Source organism: Oryzias latipes, chromosome 12 (assembly GCF_053564925.1).
Source record: "Oryzias latipes strain Hd-rR chromosome 12, Olatipes_Hd-rR_3.1".
Classification (NCBI taxonomy): domain Eukaryota; kingdom Metazoa; phylum Chordata; class Actinopteri; order Beloniformes; family Adrianichthyidae; genus Oryzias; species Oryzias latipes.
Window position 1 is genome coordinate 13093354 of NC_136248.1, and position 18830 is coordinate 13112183.

The 18830-nt window shown below is 37.5% G+C and overlaps 3 protein-coding genes across 7 annotated transcripts in view; 2 read left to right on the plus strand and 1 right to left on the minus strand.

Moving 5' to 3' along the window:
- The window catches only part of galt (galactose-1-phosphate uridylyltransferase), a 43008-nt gene extending 42086 nt beyond the window's left edge, over positions 1-922 (minus strand). Inside the window, exon 1 of the mRNA XM_004075009.5 lies at positions 764-922. Within this exon, the coding sequence (XP_004075057.1) occupies positions 764-800 (37 nt within the window). The 5' untranslated portion in view covers positions 801-922. The remainder of the gene's footprint in view (positions 1-763) is intronic.
- A 271-nt stretch (positions 923-1193) lies between these two features.
- sigmar1 (sigma non-opioid intracellular receptor 1) lies at positions 1194-6983 on the plus strand. Of its 2 annotated transcripts, XM_004074871.5 has the most exons (5): positions 1194-1439; positions 1586-1637; positions 2474-2622; positions 5068-5160; positions 5270-6983. In XM_004074871.5, the coding sequence occupies exons 1-5, from the start codon at positions 1295-1297 to the stop codon at positions 5497-5499; spliced, it is 669 nt and encodes a 222-aa protein (XP_004074919.1). In that variant the 5' UTR covers positions 1194-1294; the 3' UTR covers positions 5500-6983. The 2 variants fall into 2 exon arrangements, with proteins under 2 accessions (XP_004074919.1, XP_078812331.1); XM_078956205.1 differs by lacking the exon at positions 5068-5160 and having other exon boundaries at positions 1195-1439.
- Positions 6984-8317: 1334 nt separating this feature from the next.
- Positions 8318-18723, plus strand: katnal2 (katanin p60 subunit A-like 2). Of its 4 annotated transcripts, none has more exons than XM_020707810.3 (17): positions 8318-8494; positions 12963-13033; positions 13677-13843; positions 13936-13966; positions 14046-14127; positions 14236-14334; positions 15059-15118; positions 15264-15341; positions 15705-15803; positions 16568-16631; positions 16736-16854; positions 16932-17023; positions 17106-17216; positions 17865-17891; positions 17973-18027; positions 18121-18255; positions 18351-18723. In XM_020707810.3, exons 1-16 carry the CDS (start codon positions 8444-8446, stop codon positions 18208-18210), a joined length of 1296 nt encoding a protein of 431 aa, XP_020563469.1. In that variant the 5' UTR covers positions 8318-8443; the 3' UTR covers positions 18211-18255; positions 18351-18723. The 4 variants fall into 4 exon arrangements, with proteins under 4 accessions (XP_020563469.1, XP_020563466.1, XP_020563468.1 ...); XM_020707807.3 differs by having other exon boundaries at positions 18153-18255; XM_020707809.3 differs by having other exon boundaries at positions 17865-18027.
- The last annotated feature ends 107 nt before the right edge of the window (positions 18724-18830 follow it).

An 18830-nucleotide genomic window follows, 5' to 3' on the forward strand; every position in this document is an offset into this window, starting at 1 on the left:
TTTGAAAAGAAGGCTGTTTTCTCTTTATGTTTGTCTTATCTATGCAAAAAGAAAAATATATATTTATACTCATCATAATAGTACCAATAACATTATTGTCAATAAAAACTCATGTCTTATTTTTCTACAAGGTGAAATAAGACTTGTGGTTCCTGCCACTGGATTATAGTGCTCAGTGAGAAATTGGCCCAAATGGCTCTTAAGTGTTGAAGGTTGCAGACCCCTGCACCACAACAACTACCTCTAAAAACAAAGCACATGGAACATAAGTTTTCATTGAGAACATGTATAATTTCATCTGTCATTTGAAATCAATTTGGTTTTAACTATTTACCATAACAGCAAAAAGTAGGTTTCGTTGTCGCACAGCAGGCACAAAAAAACTGCTGAACCAGAAAACAACATCAGCAGAAACTAAAATCACGAGACAGTTGTTGGGAGATTTTTTTTTTAAACCACATAAGCTAACAGATTAGTTTACCTGTTAATTCAGTAATCTACTAACTAACAAACAACACAAATGCCTCAATAGTTTTCATTTGGATATGCTATGGACACTATCACTTATTAACTAATTTGAATAGTAATTTGCTACGTCTGTCTTTTAAAACGACTGGATTATGAACTCGTTATTAGTTATGTTTCTGTCCTTTTCTTAAGTGTATGATCATCAGGTTTTCAAAGTAAATATCATGTGCCGCAAAACAGAATGCCTCTTTTTGTTTTGTTTTTCCAGAGTGTTGGTTTCTTTCATTTTACACACCTTTTGGGTCGAAACTCACGCCTTGTTCGCCGCTCATGATGTAAGCAGCTGAAGAAAAGTCTATAATATTCGGTGAACCTTTTCACTGATCCTGGACTCTGTATGAATGGTCTGTCTACAGCGACCCTTGTCTTACTTCCTGTTATTCGTCGGACGACCCAAAAGTGCCATTTCGAAACAATGTTAAACATCGCGAAAAAAGCTTTAAAAAATAAAGAAAGAAACAAAACAGATGTACATTGAATTACACAGACAAATATAATATCATATTGTGAGTAAATATAAATATTTTATAAATTATTCGAAGCATGTACGTGTTTTCACTTGGTTTGTACAAATGATCTTAGAGGGGGTTTTGATACTGTGCTGGCAACTTTCTGTCGCCAGTTCGCCCCACGACGAAGTCTGCCTCTGATTGGTTAAAATGACCCATTCTTGCTGTCACGTGACAAGGAAGGAGGCATTCCACTTTTCCCTTATGGAGCAAGCCTTCTCACACATGTAGCGGGATTTGCAGCTGTCTGTGCCACCATGTCTTTTATTAAAGCCATTTTTAAGTTGCTCGTGTTGGCCTCCGTCGGCGTCCTGGTTGTGTTGGTGCTTCAGAACTGGATGGCCACAAAGGACTATGTTTTTAATAGAGACGATATTGCCAAGTTGGTCAAACAGTATGCAGGCGAGTCTGACAATCAGAATGAACGACATTTCACTCGCTTAACAGTTCTAAGTAACTGTAATTGGGTTAGAAAATGATGTTGACCTTTCTGCCATTAACACTTCATGGTGTTGAATTGTGCTATTTGTGTATGCATCTTTTTTTAGGGCAGGATCATGAACACGCCTTCACCAAAGTGGTGGTGGAGCTTAGGAAAAGGTAAAAGCGACTTGTTCTTGCACAAATCTCCTTGACTGTTTGTTAGGTCAGTTCACTTTCAGTTACTCAATTGTAGATTTTTTTTTTCAATTAACTGTCGTTTTGTGGGGGGTGGGGGGGGGTTGTATGAAAATACTTTGGTTTTGAACAAAACAATTATAATTTTTTTAAGTAAGATTTTTTAAATCGTCAGAAGAAATTATTATTGTTTTTGCTAAAACTATTATGCTGTAAAGACAATTAAATCAGCAAATTTCATCGTGTTCTACTTTTTTAAAATATGTTTTTCTACATTTTTGTCAACCAGATGAAAAAGGAAAGTTTAAATAAATCAAAGATATTGATACAGATTAAATAATCTCCGTTTATAGTAATGTATCATCTTTGAATAGTCAGCTAATATTATATTACGTAAATGTAAAGCTGCAGTTAACAAACATGTTTTCATGTATAAAAAAGGATTGTCTGTAGTTAAATTTCAGTAGTTTTCTGCTGTTAAGAGTTAACGCCATGTAATGTCAAATGTACGGTGGCCCTGAAATGCCAAAACCTAAAATTTCACAACAGCAATTTAAAAAGCAAAACATACTTTGCATTTTTCTCATTTTTACAGTGATCACTTTATTTTTTATTATTTATAGTCAGTCACCTTATTTGTTTGTCTTATTCTATTTTATTCCTTTTTTTATTGTGATCATTGTGATCTTTAATATTTTTGTGTGTTGAGTGATTTGTTGATGTGATTTTCACGTGTTTTTAATTGTAACATTTATCTCAATATTCTAGCTCTTGATAGAAACTTAATCTAAGTAACCTCTTCGGTTTTCCTTAATTAGATATCCCGGCCGCATCCTGCCTGATGAAGACTTGCAGTGGATTTTTGTTAATGCAGGAGGCTGGATGGGCTCCATGTGTCTTCTTCACGCCTCTTTGACAGAATACTTGCTGCTGTTTGGCACTGCAGTGGACACAAGCGGACATTCAGGTAAACAAGCAGTAAAGCGTCAAATCAGGATCAGATTAAAGTGGATCTAAAACCAGATCGTAAACTTGATAGTTTTAAACTCCAAATTACACATTTCAAAATTGAAGGAAATATTGAAAAATTGAAAAAATAAAAGTTTAAATTAGAAACTTGAAAGAAATATTGAAATTCTGGGGGGAAATTTGAAATTTGAATTGAAAAAATTGTTCATTTTTGTAACAGCTGGCATTTTGTATTATCGTTAGTTTTTCTGTTTCTTTTGTTTTTCCCTTTGAATCGTTTTTTTAAAGTTGACATTATAAGAGAACTGGGGGGTATTCCAAGAAGCATGTTTAAACACCAATTTTGCCACCTTAAATGAATTACTTCTATTGGTAACAAGTAATTGAGTTAAATTTATTCAACCTAATTTCTTACGTCTATAAAACTCAATAATTGTTTATACAACTCAAATTTACATATTTATTTAACTAAATCTCTTATTACTCCAATTCAATTAATAATTTTTCCATCCTAATGAATTATAATTCTTGAACTCTCAAATGTTTAAGTCTGAGCTGGCAGATATACTCATTTTTATAACAAGAAAAAGAACAAAACGATACACGCCTGGAGAATACATCCATTTAGAAATTTTCCGACATTGTCATTACAGCAATAGGCAGCAGGGGTGCTATATAAACTCATCATCCTCTCCCTCCCTTTCAGTCATGGTGCAGAGTAGGACAAAATAACTCAGCAAAACACAGTAAAACAGCTAAACAACTAAACACATTTGGTCAAAAACCCACACTTGAACCCAAATCCGTCCAGACAGGCAAAGGGAATGATATCCCAGAATCCCTTGTGGTGCCGATCTAACAGCAGCAGCAAAGTTACACCTACTTAATTGAATTCATTTGAATAAAAATAAAATAACTGTCTGAAAACTACGTGTTATTTTTAAACTGACTAAACAAAAAAATGATTTTTAATTATATTAACTGAAGCAAATAATTAAGTTACATCAACAAAGTTTATCTTTCCAACATCCATACGTGGTCTTATCACCCTCTCATAGTGGAAAAAGTATTATTTGAGCTTCTTCATCCACTAAATCATCTTCAAATGGACACGCCATGCTGCTTCACCTCTCTGAAAACAAACTAAGCTTCAACTAAACCTGCTCCAGACCAGGTTGTGTTCAGAGCATGAGTTGCCATGGCAACTTGACATACCCTGAAACATACCTCCATTTCTGGAACCGAAAGCTGAGGTTATCAACTTCCTTAGCCTCAAACTTACCGTGGGAGCTAGCATAACCTGCTTCCTGGAATACCCCCCAGGACTGAGTGGGTGAGACGTCACCCATAGAAAATGCCTTACTTCCGGCTCCAACTAAATGCAGCCAATTCAATCTGCATTTTTCCGCGATAAGAACGTCGCCATGTTGGAGCCAGACATCAGTGACTTGTCCTACTCGGTCTGAGTCAACATTTCTGTGGCAATTACTGTTGCTAATTAAGACTGAAGCTGCATTTACAGCAAAAGCGATTCGCGCGGCGAAGGCGGCCAGTTTTAATGTTGGGTCAATGGTGCAGACGCGAACTGAGGTCCTGCAACGCGAGTTGAGCGACTGAGACAGCACGAAGGTCTGGCAGCAGCGCGATTTGAGTGGCGAGGCCAGAGTTCAAATACCTGAATTTTGGCTAGGTTGTTGCGTCGTATCTACCAATCAGGGAATCAGCTTTGGGTACGTGACGTTTTCAGTGAATCGATCAGCGGGTGAAATACACACCCACTGCGAGCGTTTTTGCCTTGAACTTCCATTTATTTTGTTCATTTGCTGGGGCCGTGGGTTGCTGGAGCCTGTCCCCACTACTGTTGGGACGGGCTCCAGTATACACCCTGGATAGGTTACCAGCTTGTCACAGCCATGGTGGCTCTCTGTCTGCCATCCAGTTCTCTTACAGTCAATGGTGATGAGCCTAATATTCCTGTGGGGGTGGAGCTTTGAGCCCATTGGCTACCGGGGCATGATTGACACTGGTTGATGGAGATTATGGTGACGTCATTTCCTGTCCCACCCACACATAAAATTAGGAACTGTAAATTGAAGACTGAAAGCAAAGAGGGAGAGATTTGAAAAACCAAAAATTCAGAATACAAACCAGCAGCAGTTACAAAAAAGTATTTTTTCTTTCTTTTTTTTTTCTTTCAAATTTGCAACTTGGTTGTTATTCACTTTAAACTGATGCTAATTTGACCCTATACGTATTTTCCCTACAGTTTCAGACACATTTTAAAAATTAGAAAGAAAATTAAAAAAAAAACTGTGAATTACTGATTTGCATATTTTCATTTAATTTTATTTGTTTCATGTATTTTTGACATTTTTCCATCATTCAACTTTGGAAGTTTAGTAAACGTGTCTCCAATTTTGTTTTTATTTTCTGATCCATTCAGGTCGATACTTAGTTGAGATTTCTGACACTATCATCTCAGGCACTTTCAGGCAGTGGAAGGAAGGAACTACCAAAAGTGAAATATACTATCCTGGTACTGTTTTATCACATTTTATAAGCAACAATCCATACATTTTATAACTTAAAAAAAAGAAAAAAAGAGTTCCTGACCAAGATGTTTAGTCTTTCTTCTCCCTCAACAGGTGACACCATTGTTCATAAAGTGGGTGACGCCACAGCTGTGCAGTGGACTGCTGGGACTTGGATGGTGGAGTATGGCAAAGGTTTCATCCCATCCACCCTGGGCTTTGCTCTGGCAGACACCCTGTTCAGCACCCAGGACTTCCTGACAATGTTCTACGTTGTACGTGTTTACATGAAGGCCCTTCTGATGGAGGCGGGCACGCTGCTTACAGAAGCTGGAGTTTTCTGAGGCTAGATGACATCAAAACATCGTTTTGTTACCAAGTAAATAAATTCTGACATGGTCGATGCCTCTCTGCCTACAACTCCATGTGCAAAGAATTGTTTTAAAATCCAGATTGCACTAGTATGTAAAATTCATCTGTCTTAAAAAAGTTGCATTTAGTTTTATCACAGATATGATCATTTCTTTTAAAATTTAGTGTCTGATCGAATTTGAATTAATTTTTGAAATACTTAAAACGTCCATGAAACACTTAATGGTGATTCAAACTCCATCTCACTGCTCAGAGGCAGGAAGGCTCTGCATCACTTTCTGTTCAGTAAATTATTTAGGCTCAAGCTGATTTCAGTCCCTATAAATGTCTTTAACGTCAGTTTAGAATCTGTCTGAAATAACTGAGCAGCAAGTTAGTTTATCCTCACCCAAGCTCGGGTCCTCTACCAGAGTAGGCAGTGTGTGTGTGTAGCTGTTTAATGCCTGGGTCTTGTTCTTGCCATTGAGCTGGTTCTCAGGACTTGTCTTACTCAGTGGAGGTATTTGGTTGTTGCAGCTTTCCAGATTGCCTAGGCCTGTGAAATTCCGAGGTACTTGTAACAATTTGTTCATAAAAAATAGGCATACAGACTATCTGGAAATGAGATGGTTAATAAATTAATTCTACATTTAGGTGAAAAGCTAACTTGCAAAACCCAGCATTCACAAACATTTTGGTTACTCCTCAGTACCAAATATAAGTTTCTTCATCGACAGAAGACTCAACCGCACTAATTCTTTTTTTAGTTTGATTTTTTTTCTTTAAGTATTCTTCCAAATTCAGGTTGAGTGTTTGTATAATGGTCCATCTTTGAGAGAAAACCAGCATTTTTTCTATTGATTCTATTGATGTGCAGTTCATGTTTGGAGAAGAGAATGGGATGAAACACTTCTATTCTTCACTATAAACCTGTGCTGTTTGTTTTCTACAGAATAGTGTCTAATTAAAAACTATGCTATAGTGGTTGGGAGCTGATGATTGACAGGAATGACTTGATAACTAATTTTCTATCGCTATGTGAATTTATGTTTATTATAAGGTGGAAGAGGAGAACAATTGTATATCTGTCCACATTTCTTGGTTTTTCAAATGTAATTTAAGTATTTTACTTTTTATCATTCTGACCAAAAAACTCTGCAGTATTACTTTTAGTGGTTAATATCCCCTTTTTTTATAGATATCTTAAACCCAAAGGCACTGTAACTGTTAAATGATGGTCATGGAGATCATACTCCCTTTGGCTGATAATTATTGAAGACTGACAATGCCAAAAAATAAAGTTTTTTTTTCTTGGTATGAGGTCTAACTTGTTTGTACTTAAAACTCAAGGTCCATGAATGTTTGACCATTTGTATAAGCATCTGAACTGTTAAGACATTTTTGTTGTTGCACATTGTTGACCACGCTGAATATACATTTGGAGTTGGAGAAATAAATCATTGGCACATGAATCAAAGCACAGAACTGTATGTGTTCCTGCACATTAAATTACAGTAAATTTACAGAAAACAAAAACAAGACATAGAAACATGTTTTGTTCAATGCAGCAACAACAGGGCACTATCCAGTGCTTTAAAGTGCTGGTTCCAATGTGGGAGTAGGTGGATGTTGGATAGAAAATTAGTTTTTATTTTTTTTTTTTTTATATGAGTTTAATGTATGTCAAATGTTTCATTGGCTAACTTCCTTTTTTTTTTTCAGATCTCTTTATTGTGATGGCCTTTGCGACATATAAAAACGTTTATTCTGATCACATGTTACTGGAGCTTTGAGTATGACATCTTGAGCAGCAACATGAAGGCAAACACATATAAATGCTTCCCATTTCTTACCAAAATGTACTAAAGCATAAAGAGAAAAATCTAGAAGGTCTCTATTATCATAGATATTACTTTTTTTATATAAGATTTTTTCTTTCTTTTGAAAGCAGCTCGTGCAAGTTCCAATCGAAATAAAATTCATCCTCCAGTGTCACATGAAATCTTCCTGCTGCAGCAGATTTACTTGAATAAAAACGGCAAGAAAGCCAACTTAAACATCCCACTTTGTATTATTATGACTTTGGTGCACCTTCATCAATTTTCTCTTTTTACTATCAAATATGTGCTTTAAGTTTATTCTAAAAATTAAACCACTTTGACAATTGAATAAACCTTCTACCATCACTTTGATCAGTTATCTGTCATGTTAAACATCCAAACATAACTGAAATAACCTAATTAACTTAAATGATAGTGACCAAAACTCCAAACTCATTGTTGATTCAGTATGTTAACATTTTTCCTCAAAGCAAAAGATCCAGGGAACATGAAAGCCACAGGTTGCAGACCCCAGGAACTATAATCAAGTGTTGTTATTAAAAAAAACTTCAAGTGTACTACTTTTTGTTAATGGATCACAGAAGCTCTCAATTTCTATTTCAAAACAACTTCAACTGCAAGACAAAGTCACCTGGATTCATGAGAATTTCTGTCAACATAATGGAGTAGAAGTAATCTGAAAAAGGAAAGTCAGAACCAAAAAGTAGGTTCAAGGAGAAAATGAGTGGGAGGTTGATCCATAGACCGTATTTAGAGTTCGTATTTACAGTAAGTGGGTTGATGTGGAGGATGCAGAGGATATACGCAAATTATTTTATTGTTTAACTGAAATCTTTAAATTGTAGAAACATTTTGGATTTCTTCTACAAAACTGCAACGTCAGAATTTTTTAAAAGTCTTTATCGCACCCCGATTGAAAGTTGTCTCAAAAGATATTTAACTTCGGAAAAACCATGAGCTCTGCCGACTCAAACACTTCCGGTCCACATGTGTGTACGGAAGCCCGGAGAGCAACGACGCATTAAACAAACGCGCACAGCTGAAAACAGCCCAAAACTGCCTTAATGATCCAGCCTTAATAAGGTTTCCAACCACGATGGAGCTTTCTTATCAGTCCATTAAAATCGCCCATCAAACTCGAGAGGCGGTGAGTAATCGTGGTGGTTTGTTTGTTTGTTATGGCTTTAACCAGAAAATACAGTTGTGTTAAGCTAACAAACTCAAGCTAGCAAGTGTTGAATAAGTGCTTAAACTAGGAAGAGTTATATGTACTTAGGTTAGGTCGTTGTATCAAATGTGAACTGGTATATTAAAAAAATCTCTAAAATAAACAAATGTTTTGGTACGTGAAAAAATGTTAGTTCACTGGCAGGGAGGCAGCGTTCTTTTGTTGCCATAGAAACCCCATCAGTTGTGTGCACTTGCAGGAAATTTGTCTCCCCCTGCTGGCAGGGTTTGTCTCCTAGTGAAACTTGTCTCATTTTACAAATTAGGAGATAATGTCTTTTTGTCTTTTAGGGAGGGGTTTGTATTCTTTTCTGCTTTTTGTGAATCTCTTATTCCATAGCCTTTATACTGTTTTACTTAGTGTGTCACTGTTGTTTTTAAAGTAATTTAAACATTTTTTTTCCAATCTCTTGTAAATTCAAATTCAACACTTGTATTTTAATAGATCAAAAATAGGGGTCTGCAAATTTTACACTAAAAGAGACATTTTCTTTCCAAACAAAGCTCAGTGAGAGCCACAAAGTCTCACTTCACAATTAAGAAAAATCTACTTGATCTTTTTGTAGCCAATCCATTTATAAAATATTAAAAGAATTGAAATATAATAATGTTATATCTATATATAATAATAATACATTTTTGTTTTCACTTTTGACAGCAACACATAAAAGTTCCTTCCAATATAAAACATAGTTGATGCCAAATAAGATCTTTCTACTGCATCATTTTATCTTGATTTTGAAAATCCAAGAAAGCCAACATTTTTTTATTTCAAAAACTTTGCCTCTGATCTGCTACCAGTCACTGTTGTGCAGAAGATGGTACGAGTTCTTTATACAATGTTCTTTAAGCTTATTCTAATGATAAGCCACTCTGAAAGGATAATAAACCTTTTGCCATCATTTTAATTTGCTTTCTGACCTGTAAAAAATCTAATCATAAAACTCAACTAGAAGGAGCTGCATTTACAGAAGAAAATACAGGGTTGAATGCTATATTGCTTAAAGAAAATGAAACTTAAGGGGTAATAATTGGCAAAAACAAAGACAGAAATGATCAAAGTTGTCCATAAATAAAGTGAAAACAGCACAATAACAAAAAAGATATTTTTGTGAAAAGTGCCAGGTCTTGAACCAGCGAGCTCCTGCACCAATGATTCACCATGGATTTTAATGGAGGCAAAAGTCCTGGTAATCTTTCACTATCTTGAAAAGTTTGAGGATTGAAAGGACCAAAAGTCATAGCTGGAAAAAGCTGAAGAAGCTGAACATTTTAATAGTTGAATGGTTAAAATAGCTGAAAAATTGTAGAAGCATTTAATGGGTTGAATGCTTTATAGCTTTGTAGCATTCGATCAATTAATTAAAACAAATGAACCCATTATTTATTCAATGTCTTAGTTAAAAAAAATAATAATAATAATACATTTTATTTAAAAGCGCCTTTCAAAACACCCAAGGTCACCGTACAAAGTTAGAGGTAAAACACAATAAAATCACAACATGTTAAAAACAATAAATAAATTGGATTCATTAGTAAAATCAGCTGACAGAAAATGTGAAATTGTGTTCCGGAAATGCAAGCTTAAACAGATAGGTTTTTAGTCTGGATTTAAAGATCAGAAAGGAGTCAGTGTTGCGGAGGTCTGGGGGGAGAGAGTTCCAGAGTTGGGGAGCAGAGCGACTGAAGGCACGGCTCCCCATGGTGACCATACGTGCCGGAGGGACAGAGAGCTGAAGGGAGGAAGAAGACCGAAGAGAGCGAGAGGGAGTGTTAACATGGAGGAGATTAGAGAGATAGGAGGGAGCCAGGCTATGGAGGGCTTTGAAAGTGTAGAGAAGGAGCTTGAACTTAATCCTAAAGGCTACTGGAAGCCAGTGCAACTGCTGGAGAACGGGAGTGATGTGATGGAAGGAAGGAGTTCTGGTGATGATGCGGGCAGCTGAATTTTGGACCAATTGAAGCTTATTTAGAGTTTTGTTGGGAAGACCAAAGAGAAGAGCATTACAATAGTCGAGACGAGAGGTGACCAGACTATGAACTAAAATGGAGACGGAGTGGATGGTGAGGGAGGGGCGGAGTCGATTAATATTGCGTATATGAAAGTAGGCTGACCGAGTAATGCTATTGATGTGGGATTGAAATGATAATGTACTATCAAGGATGACACCCAGACTCTTTACTTGAGGGGAGGGGAAAACTGGAGAGGAATCGATGGAAAGGGTAAAATTAGAAACTTTGGAAAGGGTGAATTTGGAACCTACGAGGAGTAATTCGGTTTTATCACTGTTAAGTTTGAGGAAGTTTAGGGTGAACCAGGTTTTTATTTCAGACAGGCAGGAGGAGAGGGAGGCAGGTGGAATAGAAGAGTTGGGTTGACTGGACAGATAGAGCTGAGTGTCATCCGCGAAACAATGAAAATCAATATTGAATTTACGGAATATATTACCAAGGGGTAGCAGGTAGGTAATGAAGAGGAGGGGACCGAGAACAGAACCTTGAGGAACACCAGATGAAATGAGTGAGGGTTGGGATTTGAAAGAATTCAGTTGAATAAACTGAGTGCGGCTTGAAAAATAAGAATGAAACCAGCGGAGGGGGGTTGACTCGATACCGAGGGCTGAAAGTCTGTGGAGGAGGATGGAGTGAGATATGGTGTCAAATGCTGCGCTCAAGTCGAGGAGGATGAGGATGGTGATGAGTCCAGAATCAGCTGCTAGGAGAAGGTCATTGGTGATTTTTAGTAGGGCAGTTTCTGTGCTATGAAGGGGATGGAAACCAGATTGAAAAGGTTCAAAAAGATCATTTTGGGTGAGATGATGGGAAAGTTGGGAGGCGACTATTTTTTCAAGAATTTTTGAGATGAAGGGGAGGTTGGAAATAGGACGAAGATTATGAAAGGAATTAGGGTCTGAGCCGGGTTTTTTTAGGATGGGTCTGACGGCAGCGATCTTGAGGAGTGAGGGGACAATACCTGATGTCAATGAGGAGTGGATAATGGCACAAATGAAAGGAAGAAGAGAAGGAAGGCAGGATTTAACCAGGGATGTTGGAAGGGGATCGAGGAAACATGTGGATGGTTTGGACTTATGGATGAGGCGGGAAATTTCACTGGGATCAGGGAGGAGAAAGGAAGTGAATATATGAGTTACAGAACACGAGTCAGACGGGATGGGAGGAGAGGTGGAGGAATGGAGATGTTGATGGATATCTAGAATTTTCTGGTTAAAGAATAACTGAAGAGAATTACAGTGCTCATCTGAATTAAAAATGAGGGGGAAAACTGTTATGGGGTTGAAAGATATTATCCATTAGAGAAAACAACATTTTGTAATTTCCCTTATTTGCATCAATCAGTTGAGTGAAGTAGTTCGTTTTAGTGTTAGAAACCAAGTCCTTGTATTGTAGAATATGTTCATTGTAGATTTCCTTATGAAGGGGAGAGCCAGTTTTTTTGCAGAACCGTTCCATCTGGCGGCATTTGGCTTTCCGTTTATGGAGTTCAGGGGTGAACCAGGGGGAAGATTTAACAAACGAAACAGACCGGGTTTTTACAGGAGCGAAATTGTTAAGACCATCTAAAAGGCACTTATTATAAAAAGAAACCAGTTCATCATTGTTGGACGAGTTCGGGAAAGGAATGCGCTCCAAATGAGAAGAAAACAGATCCACGTTTATATTCTTGATGTTTCGGAAGGAGATGAGGCGAGTGGGTTTAATCTCAGATAAAATCAAGGGGATGCTAAAAGAAACAAGATGGTGATCAGTCATAGGAAGGTCATCTGTGGAACAGTTAGAGGGGGTTAACCCAGAGCAGCAGACCAGGTCCAGAATGTGTCCCTTAGCATGGGTAGGCAGCTGAACATGTTGATAAAAACCAAGACTATCCAGGCATGAGCAGAAGTCTCTGGTGAGGGGGAGGTGGTTGTTATCAAAATGTATGTTAAAATCCCCCACACACATAACGTCAGGAGAGAGAGACGATAGGTGAGTTAGCAGAGTTCCAAAATGCTCCAGAAAGTCCCTGTTCGGTTTTGGGGGGCGGTAAACCACTGCTATTACAGTTGGTGTGGGTCCAGGAAGCAGGAAGGCAGTGCACTCAATGGAGCTGAATGAGGGGAGCGGAACCGGGAGAACTTTCCACGTCTCGCGATATATCACCGCGAAAAGAAAAAAGAAACCACAATGGAGGAATAAAGGAGCTGCATGTGGCTCCGACACCTCAGGTTGTAGACCCCTGGATCAAAATTAGAAGCCGAATTCGAATAGAACCAGTGGTCTTTTAGAAATTTTTAGTGAAACGTGTTTTTTTCTTTAGTTTGTTTAGTCATATTTGTAAAAAATAAATAAATATTATAACTATTGTTATTTTTTTCTTTTTGCAACAGGATGAGCTGAAGACTAAGATGAGGAAGAAGAACCTTTTAGTATTGATCCACCATCATTTGCTTGGGCAAGGGTGAGTTTGTGGTACATTGACACTGCTAAGACCGTGGAATAGCATGTCAAAATAGACATCCTCAAGTTTGAATGGTTTAAATGTTTCATCCTACAAACACCCATCTGTTTATTGCATTAAAGGTTGCAGTGTTGTACCTTTAACCATCAAACGAAGACAAAATCAATAAAAAGGCAAATGCTGCCTATTGTCTTGGGAGGGTAATACACACAATAATGTCATTAATAATATGTTTTCTAAATGTGTTCTAAAGTTTGGTTCTTAGTTTAAGGGTTGCAGGGTATAATTATTACAAAAAAGGAATTTTTTTCCATTTTAGGTTGTGCCAGAGTTTAAAAAGTTAAGTTAAAATCACCCCAACCAAAGGTTTTTATTTTCCAGATTTTTTCATTAAAAAAAAGGAATAAACTTTTGTAGTTTTGGATTAAAATTTTCCCTTTTAATTACAAGTTACCATGACAATTACAAGATGAGCAAATTCAATTCTATTTTTCAATTTCTATCCATGCGTGCACTTACTGCTGGGTATGTGCGCTAAATCAACTCACCCAACAATGAAGTAATGTAACAGTGTATAATAAAGCATGTGGCCTTAGCTGTGTTACATGGATCTGGTTATAAAGCCATCATGTTTGTTCTCCAGCTTTGCAGCTGCAGCAATGGCCTTGGACCAGGAGACAAATGGAGGTCTGAGGAGGTTCGAGGTTTGTGATAACATCGATCTGGAGATGGTGCTAATGGAATTTGAGAGTTATCACTATGTCAAGTTCCAGAAATATCCCAAACTTATCAAGAGATCGTCAGAAACAGGCACATGACCATCCTGATATAAAGAATAGCGTTGATGCTCAGTTATCGGGGGACTACAGTTTAACAAAGTGTCTATTTGTTTTTCTACCAAGGCGATAGAAATGTGAAAAGTGGGGGCAAGAGGTGAGTCAGCTTGTCTCTTCCATCCAGTTTTTCTTTTTATGCAGACAGGAATTCAACATTTTCTCTCATTTGCCCTCAGGATTTCCTGCTCGGCTTTAAAGAGTCTTCCTAGAATTATTTCATCCTCAAACCTTCAGTCAGCCAAGAGGACCACCAGCAATGTACATGGATACTACTGGAACAAAAATATGACAACCCCCTTTGTTAAATAGGATAAAAAGAGGACAATTTTCTTAATATCATGATCAACTGTGAATTTGTTTTCCTAGGAGAATGGGACCTCAGTGGATCCGGACTCATTAGAACTTGGGATGAGCATTTCACCCCTTAAAAGTGGACCAGCTGGACGTGGTGACATAAACAGAAAGGTACTGAAAAAGTTTTACTAAAATTGAATCAAATATACATCACAACAAGTAAAAACAGGTTTTTTCCTTCTGTGTGGTTTTGTTTTCAACCCCTTTATTTATTTACTTACTTACTTATTCATTCATTTATTACACAAACTGTGTTGATACCGGTGTGCCAATTTAGTAACTACTGAATTCAGGAGAATCACAAAATTAAAAGACCTAATGTTAACATAAACAAAGATAAACCAAAACTGCTGAGGCTAGTGTCAGAGTATTCTTTAAATGTAGCCCGCCAGATCATTAAAAAAATGAAGGAAAAATGGATTTACCTTCAGGAACTGTTTGGTCACAGTTCTACTGTATTTCAGTCATGTGAAAAAATAAAGTGACCCTTTTTTTAAAGGCTAAGATCATGTAGTGCCAGGATATAAATAATAATCTATCTACCAGATTTTAACTTTATGCAAATGCAAACTTACTTGACTACAACTTGTCTCATCTTCTTTTTTTTACCAAAAGTTAAGCCATAATGTAAACATTAGTGAGAAACAATTGATTTTACTTGGTTGATCTCTTTTTGAAGGCTTGTTAAAACAAAAAGATATCTACAAAATTGAAAAATTTTGCCTTATATTTAAAATATTATTTTCTTAAATTGTTACTTTTATATCATTTTATTACATTTTTGTGTAGCAACTATCTTGCCATAAAGAAATAACTGACTTTATTTTTGGGACAGTTGACTGATGGAAAAACTGTGACTCATGACGCTTCCAGAGGAGCTGAAACAGAGCAAATGGTAAAAAAAAACAACCTGCACACCCATGAAGTAAAATATCCTACAACGTATGCTGATAATTAAATATTTTGTTTAATAAACTGTGTACATTATAATTAATTATAGTAATGAATGAGCACATTGCTATTATGAGTTTCTGTTGCAGGAGCGGCTCCTCAAACCCCTTAGTGGATTTTCTGGGTTGAGCGGTGAGATGAAGGAGCTGGCTGCAATCATCAGTGGGGTACTGTACTAAGATTTTCACAATGAAAGCATAAAACAACACATTTTCTGCCTGTGTAATTGTATATAAAATATTGTTTTATTTTAGTGATGTGAGCTTGTGCCTATCATAAAAATAACATTTATTATTTATTATTAATAACATTATTTGATACTGAAAGTGACTTTGTCCACTAGGGGGCAGTGAAGAGCTGTGTTTTGAATAAATGCCTTAATGAAGGCCCAGCTCCTATCTATATCACTTATCGGATGTTTCATTTTAAAGGACACCTATTTAGGCAAACCTAATTCCAACAGGACATGCTCTTTCCCGTGCATCCTTCATTCTTTGTTTTTGTGTATGTGTGTGTATTCAACCCTAAAGGACATCTATTTGCACAACCCAAACGTGCGGTGGGAGGACATCATTGGTCTGGAAGATGCCAAGCGATTAGTCAAAGAGGCCGTCGTTTATCCCATTAAGGTGCGGCCACCACATGAGCGCGCTGGTATTTTGGTGTCAGTTCCCTGCCTTCGATTATGAATACATCTCCTTTACAAGACTTAAAGAGACAGAGGGCAGCAGGGTCAGGCCAGTCTATTAGACTGACATGAAATCTATATCTGAGGTCTTATGACAACACGTGTACACAGATGGATAGACAGAAGCAGAAATGCAGGGAGAGCTGTCAGGAATTTAGTATACACAAGCCTGGTTGCTCAGTTTTACCTCTACATACTGACAATATCCTCACACGCTTTTATCATCATCATCATCATCCCGACCTTTCTCATATTGTCAACAAATAAAGCTTGTCTGCATCCTTCTGACATTTCCAGATGAAGATAAGGACAGACGTGTCAATTTTCTTTGTCATATATTCTGCTGGGCTCTTTTATTGAAGAACACCATCCTTCTTTTTTTAGTATAATTCCAAACTTTGTCTCCATTATGATTCATTCCTCTGGGATAAGGTCAGTTTGATGATTTGAGGCTGCTTCTGTTTGCCCAATAATATTCATTCTAATTTGCGTTGTAATGTATTTGCAGCTCTGATTCAGCTTTCCCTTTCAGTCGATCACTTTTCCTTGCGCACAGATCAGTTTCTCATTGGTCTGCTCCAAAATAAAAGCAGTTCCTGAAGAAGTAGATTTAAAATGCAGTGGGGTTTGGGGAAGTTTCATTCCTTCACCATGCTTTGCTTTTGCCAATTGTTGCCCTTGTGATTTCATCCCTATCCTATGCAGTACCCTCAACTGTTTACAGGGATTTTATCTCCATGGAAAGGTTTACTGCTCTATGGACCTCCAGGTGAGGCGTGGAGGGAAAAAAAAAAAAAAATCGACAAAACTCTATTGAAAGATCTTTATTTTAAAATTCAAATGCACGTTCTTCCACAACCATCTAACACACAGGTACAGGTAAGACTCTGCTGGCTAAAGCTGTGGCGACAGAGTGCAGGACAACCTTTTTTAACATCTCAGCGTCCAGCATTGTCAGCAAATGGAGGGGTGACTCCGAGAAACTGGTCAGGGTAGGTCTTCACCCATCAGATAAACCGTACCTTTTTACATATATGTAAGTTTTTACACATGATGTGTGTGTCTGCAGGTTCTGTTTGAACTGGCCAGGTACCACGCCCCATCCACCATCTTTCTGGATGAACTAGAGTCAGTGATGGGCCAGAGAGGCACTAGCTTGGGGTGAGCTCAGCCTGTTGTTTTAGGTTGGTTGCCTTCAAATATGCATGTGACTGCGGCAAAGTGAAGGCATTATTGTGGTCAGGGGGGAGCACGAGGGCAGCCGCAGGATGAAGACAGAACTGCTGGTTCAGATGGATGGACTTTCCAGATCTGAGGACCTGGTGTTTGTGCTCGCTGCTTCCAACCTGCCTTGGTAACACTTTAACCAAAAAAAAAAAACATTGATTGTATATGAGAACTGGACTGAGCAAGTGTGACATCACCTAATAGAAAATAATGGACTTCCGGCTCCAACCAGATGAAGTCAATTCAGTTGCCGTTGTTTCGCAACATTGGCGTCGCCATGCTGGAACTAGATGTCGTCAGTAAGCAGTGATTGTCTGAGTCTTCATTTCTATGGCAACCACTCTTGCCAATCAAGAGTGAGCTTGCTGGAAACCCACACCCCTTCCACTGAAACTGGGCTTAGAGATTCTGACGCTCAATGTTTAACCACACACTTTTTTTTGAGGAACCCGATTGGTCAGTTTATAACTTGCTATAAAGAACAAAAATAATTGTAAAAAACGTTGCACTGTCGAGTTCTCATATACAGTCAATGATAAAAACTATAAAAACTCACGCACAGACCATGATGACAGCATATTTGTATTATTACATTCAAATACTGGAGATGAAAACAGACATCTTTGCTTCAAGGTTTTCTCTTAACAGGCTTGTTTTCTAAAACTACTTTTAGATTTTTAAATAGAAACCTTGTTCTAATTGTTTGAAATCTGATGAGATGTTACCAAGTAAGAACTAAAAAATAACCTTGATCTGCTTTAAAAATGCATTTTAGGGAACTTGACCACGCCATGTTAAGGAGGTTAGAGAAGAGAATTCTGGTGGGTCTTCCTTCTTCTCCTGCTCGCCAAGCAATGATCTCTCATTGGCTTCCTCCTCTCAGCTCCACAGGAGGGATGGAGCTGAGGACGTCTTTAGACTATAAAATGCTTGCGGAGGTTTGTTACTTTTTAAATTCTATAAAGGTGAAGTATTGAAGGATTTCTCATGTTATCTCTTAATTTTCTGAACCTTAATCTTGGCTTATTTAGACATGTGTATTTTTTTGTGATGCGTCTTCAAGCAAATGGAGGGATATTCTGGCTCTGATATCAGGCTGGTGTGTAAAGAGGCAGCCATGACGCTAGTCCGTACAGTGTTTGACTCTCTGGAGTCTCATCAGGAATGTAAGGCCACACATTGACCTTCTTTTAAAAAAAAAAATCAGACAGACAATCCTCCCACAATGCATCATGCTCAAATAACTCTTCTTCCACATCAGGCTCTGATATTACCGCCATCCAGCTGGGAGCTTTAACTACAGCGGACTTTGTGGAGGTGATCGCACACACCAAACCATCAGCCCGAAGCCTGATGGACCGCTACACCGCCTTTGAGAGAGAATACGAGTCGGTCTGAGGCTCAACTTCTTCACCCATGAAGGATTTTTTGAAAAAGAAGTGTTTCTGGTATCATTTTAAAACATTTAAGAGACACAAATTCGCACACATCAAGAACACAATTTATCTGTTTTGCAAATGTTGCCATAAATGGCATACATGACATTTAAGCTGTGAAAGTGTTAAAACACTTCTAAAATGTTCTTTTAGAAGAAAAGAAAGAAATGTTTTTTTTAAATAAAATATTGATTTAAATATTAGTGTTTTGAGGGTTTTTTTTTCTAGCCGTCTGCACATTGATCTACAGTGAATATGACAAATCCAAATCATGTTATTTATTCCTTATATATGCAATCCAATAG

What these genes read in the sequence shown, in the direction of transcription:
- sigmar1 (XM_004074871.5), top strand. Translation starts at nt 1,295, where the DNA reads ATGTCTTTTATTAAAGCCATTTTTAAGTTGCTCGTGTTGGCCTCCGTC. An exon ending in GTTGGTCAAACAGTATGCAG is followed by an intron (nt 1,440 to 1,585) that starts GCGAGTCTGACA and finishes ATCTTTTTTTAG; the next exon opens with GGCAGGATCATGAACACGCC. An exon ending in GTGGTGGAGCTTAGGAAAAG is followed by an intron (nt 1,638 to 2,473) that starts GTAAAAGCGACT and finishes TTCCTTAATTAG; the next exon opens with ATATCCCGGCCGCATCCTGC.
- katnal2 (XM_004074870.5), top strand. Translation starts at nt 8,444, where the DNA reads ATGGAGCTTTCTTATCAGTCCATTAAAATCGCCCATCAAACTCGAGAG. An exon ending in CCAAGAGGACCACCAGCAAT is followed by an intron (nt 14,128 to 14,235) that starts GTACATGGATAC and finishes TTGTTTTCCTAG; the next exon opens with GAGAATGGGACCTCAGTGGA. An exon ending in GCTGCTTCCAACCTGCCTTG is followed by an intron (nt 17,217 to 17,864) that starts GTAACACTTTAA and finishes AATGCATTTTAG; the next exon opens with GGAACTTGACCACGCCATGT.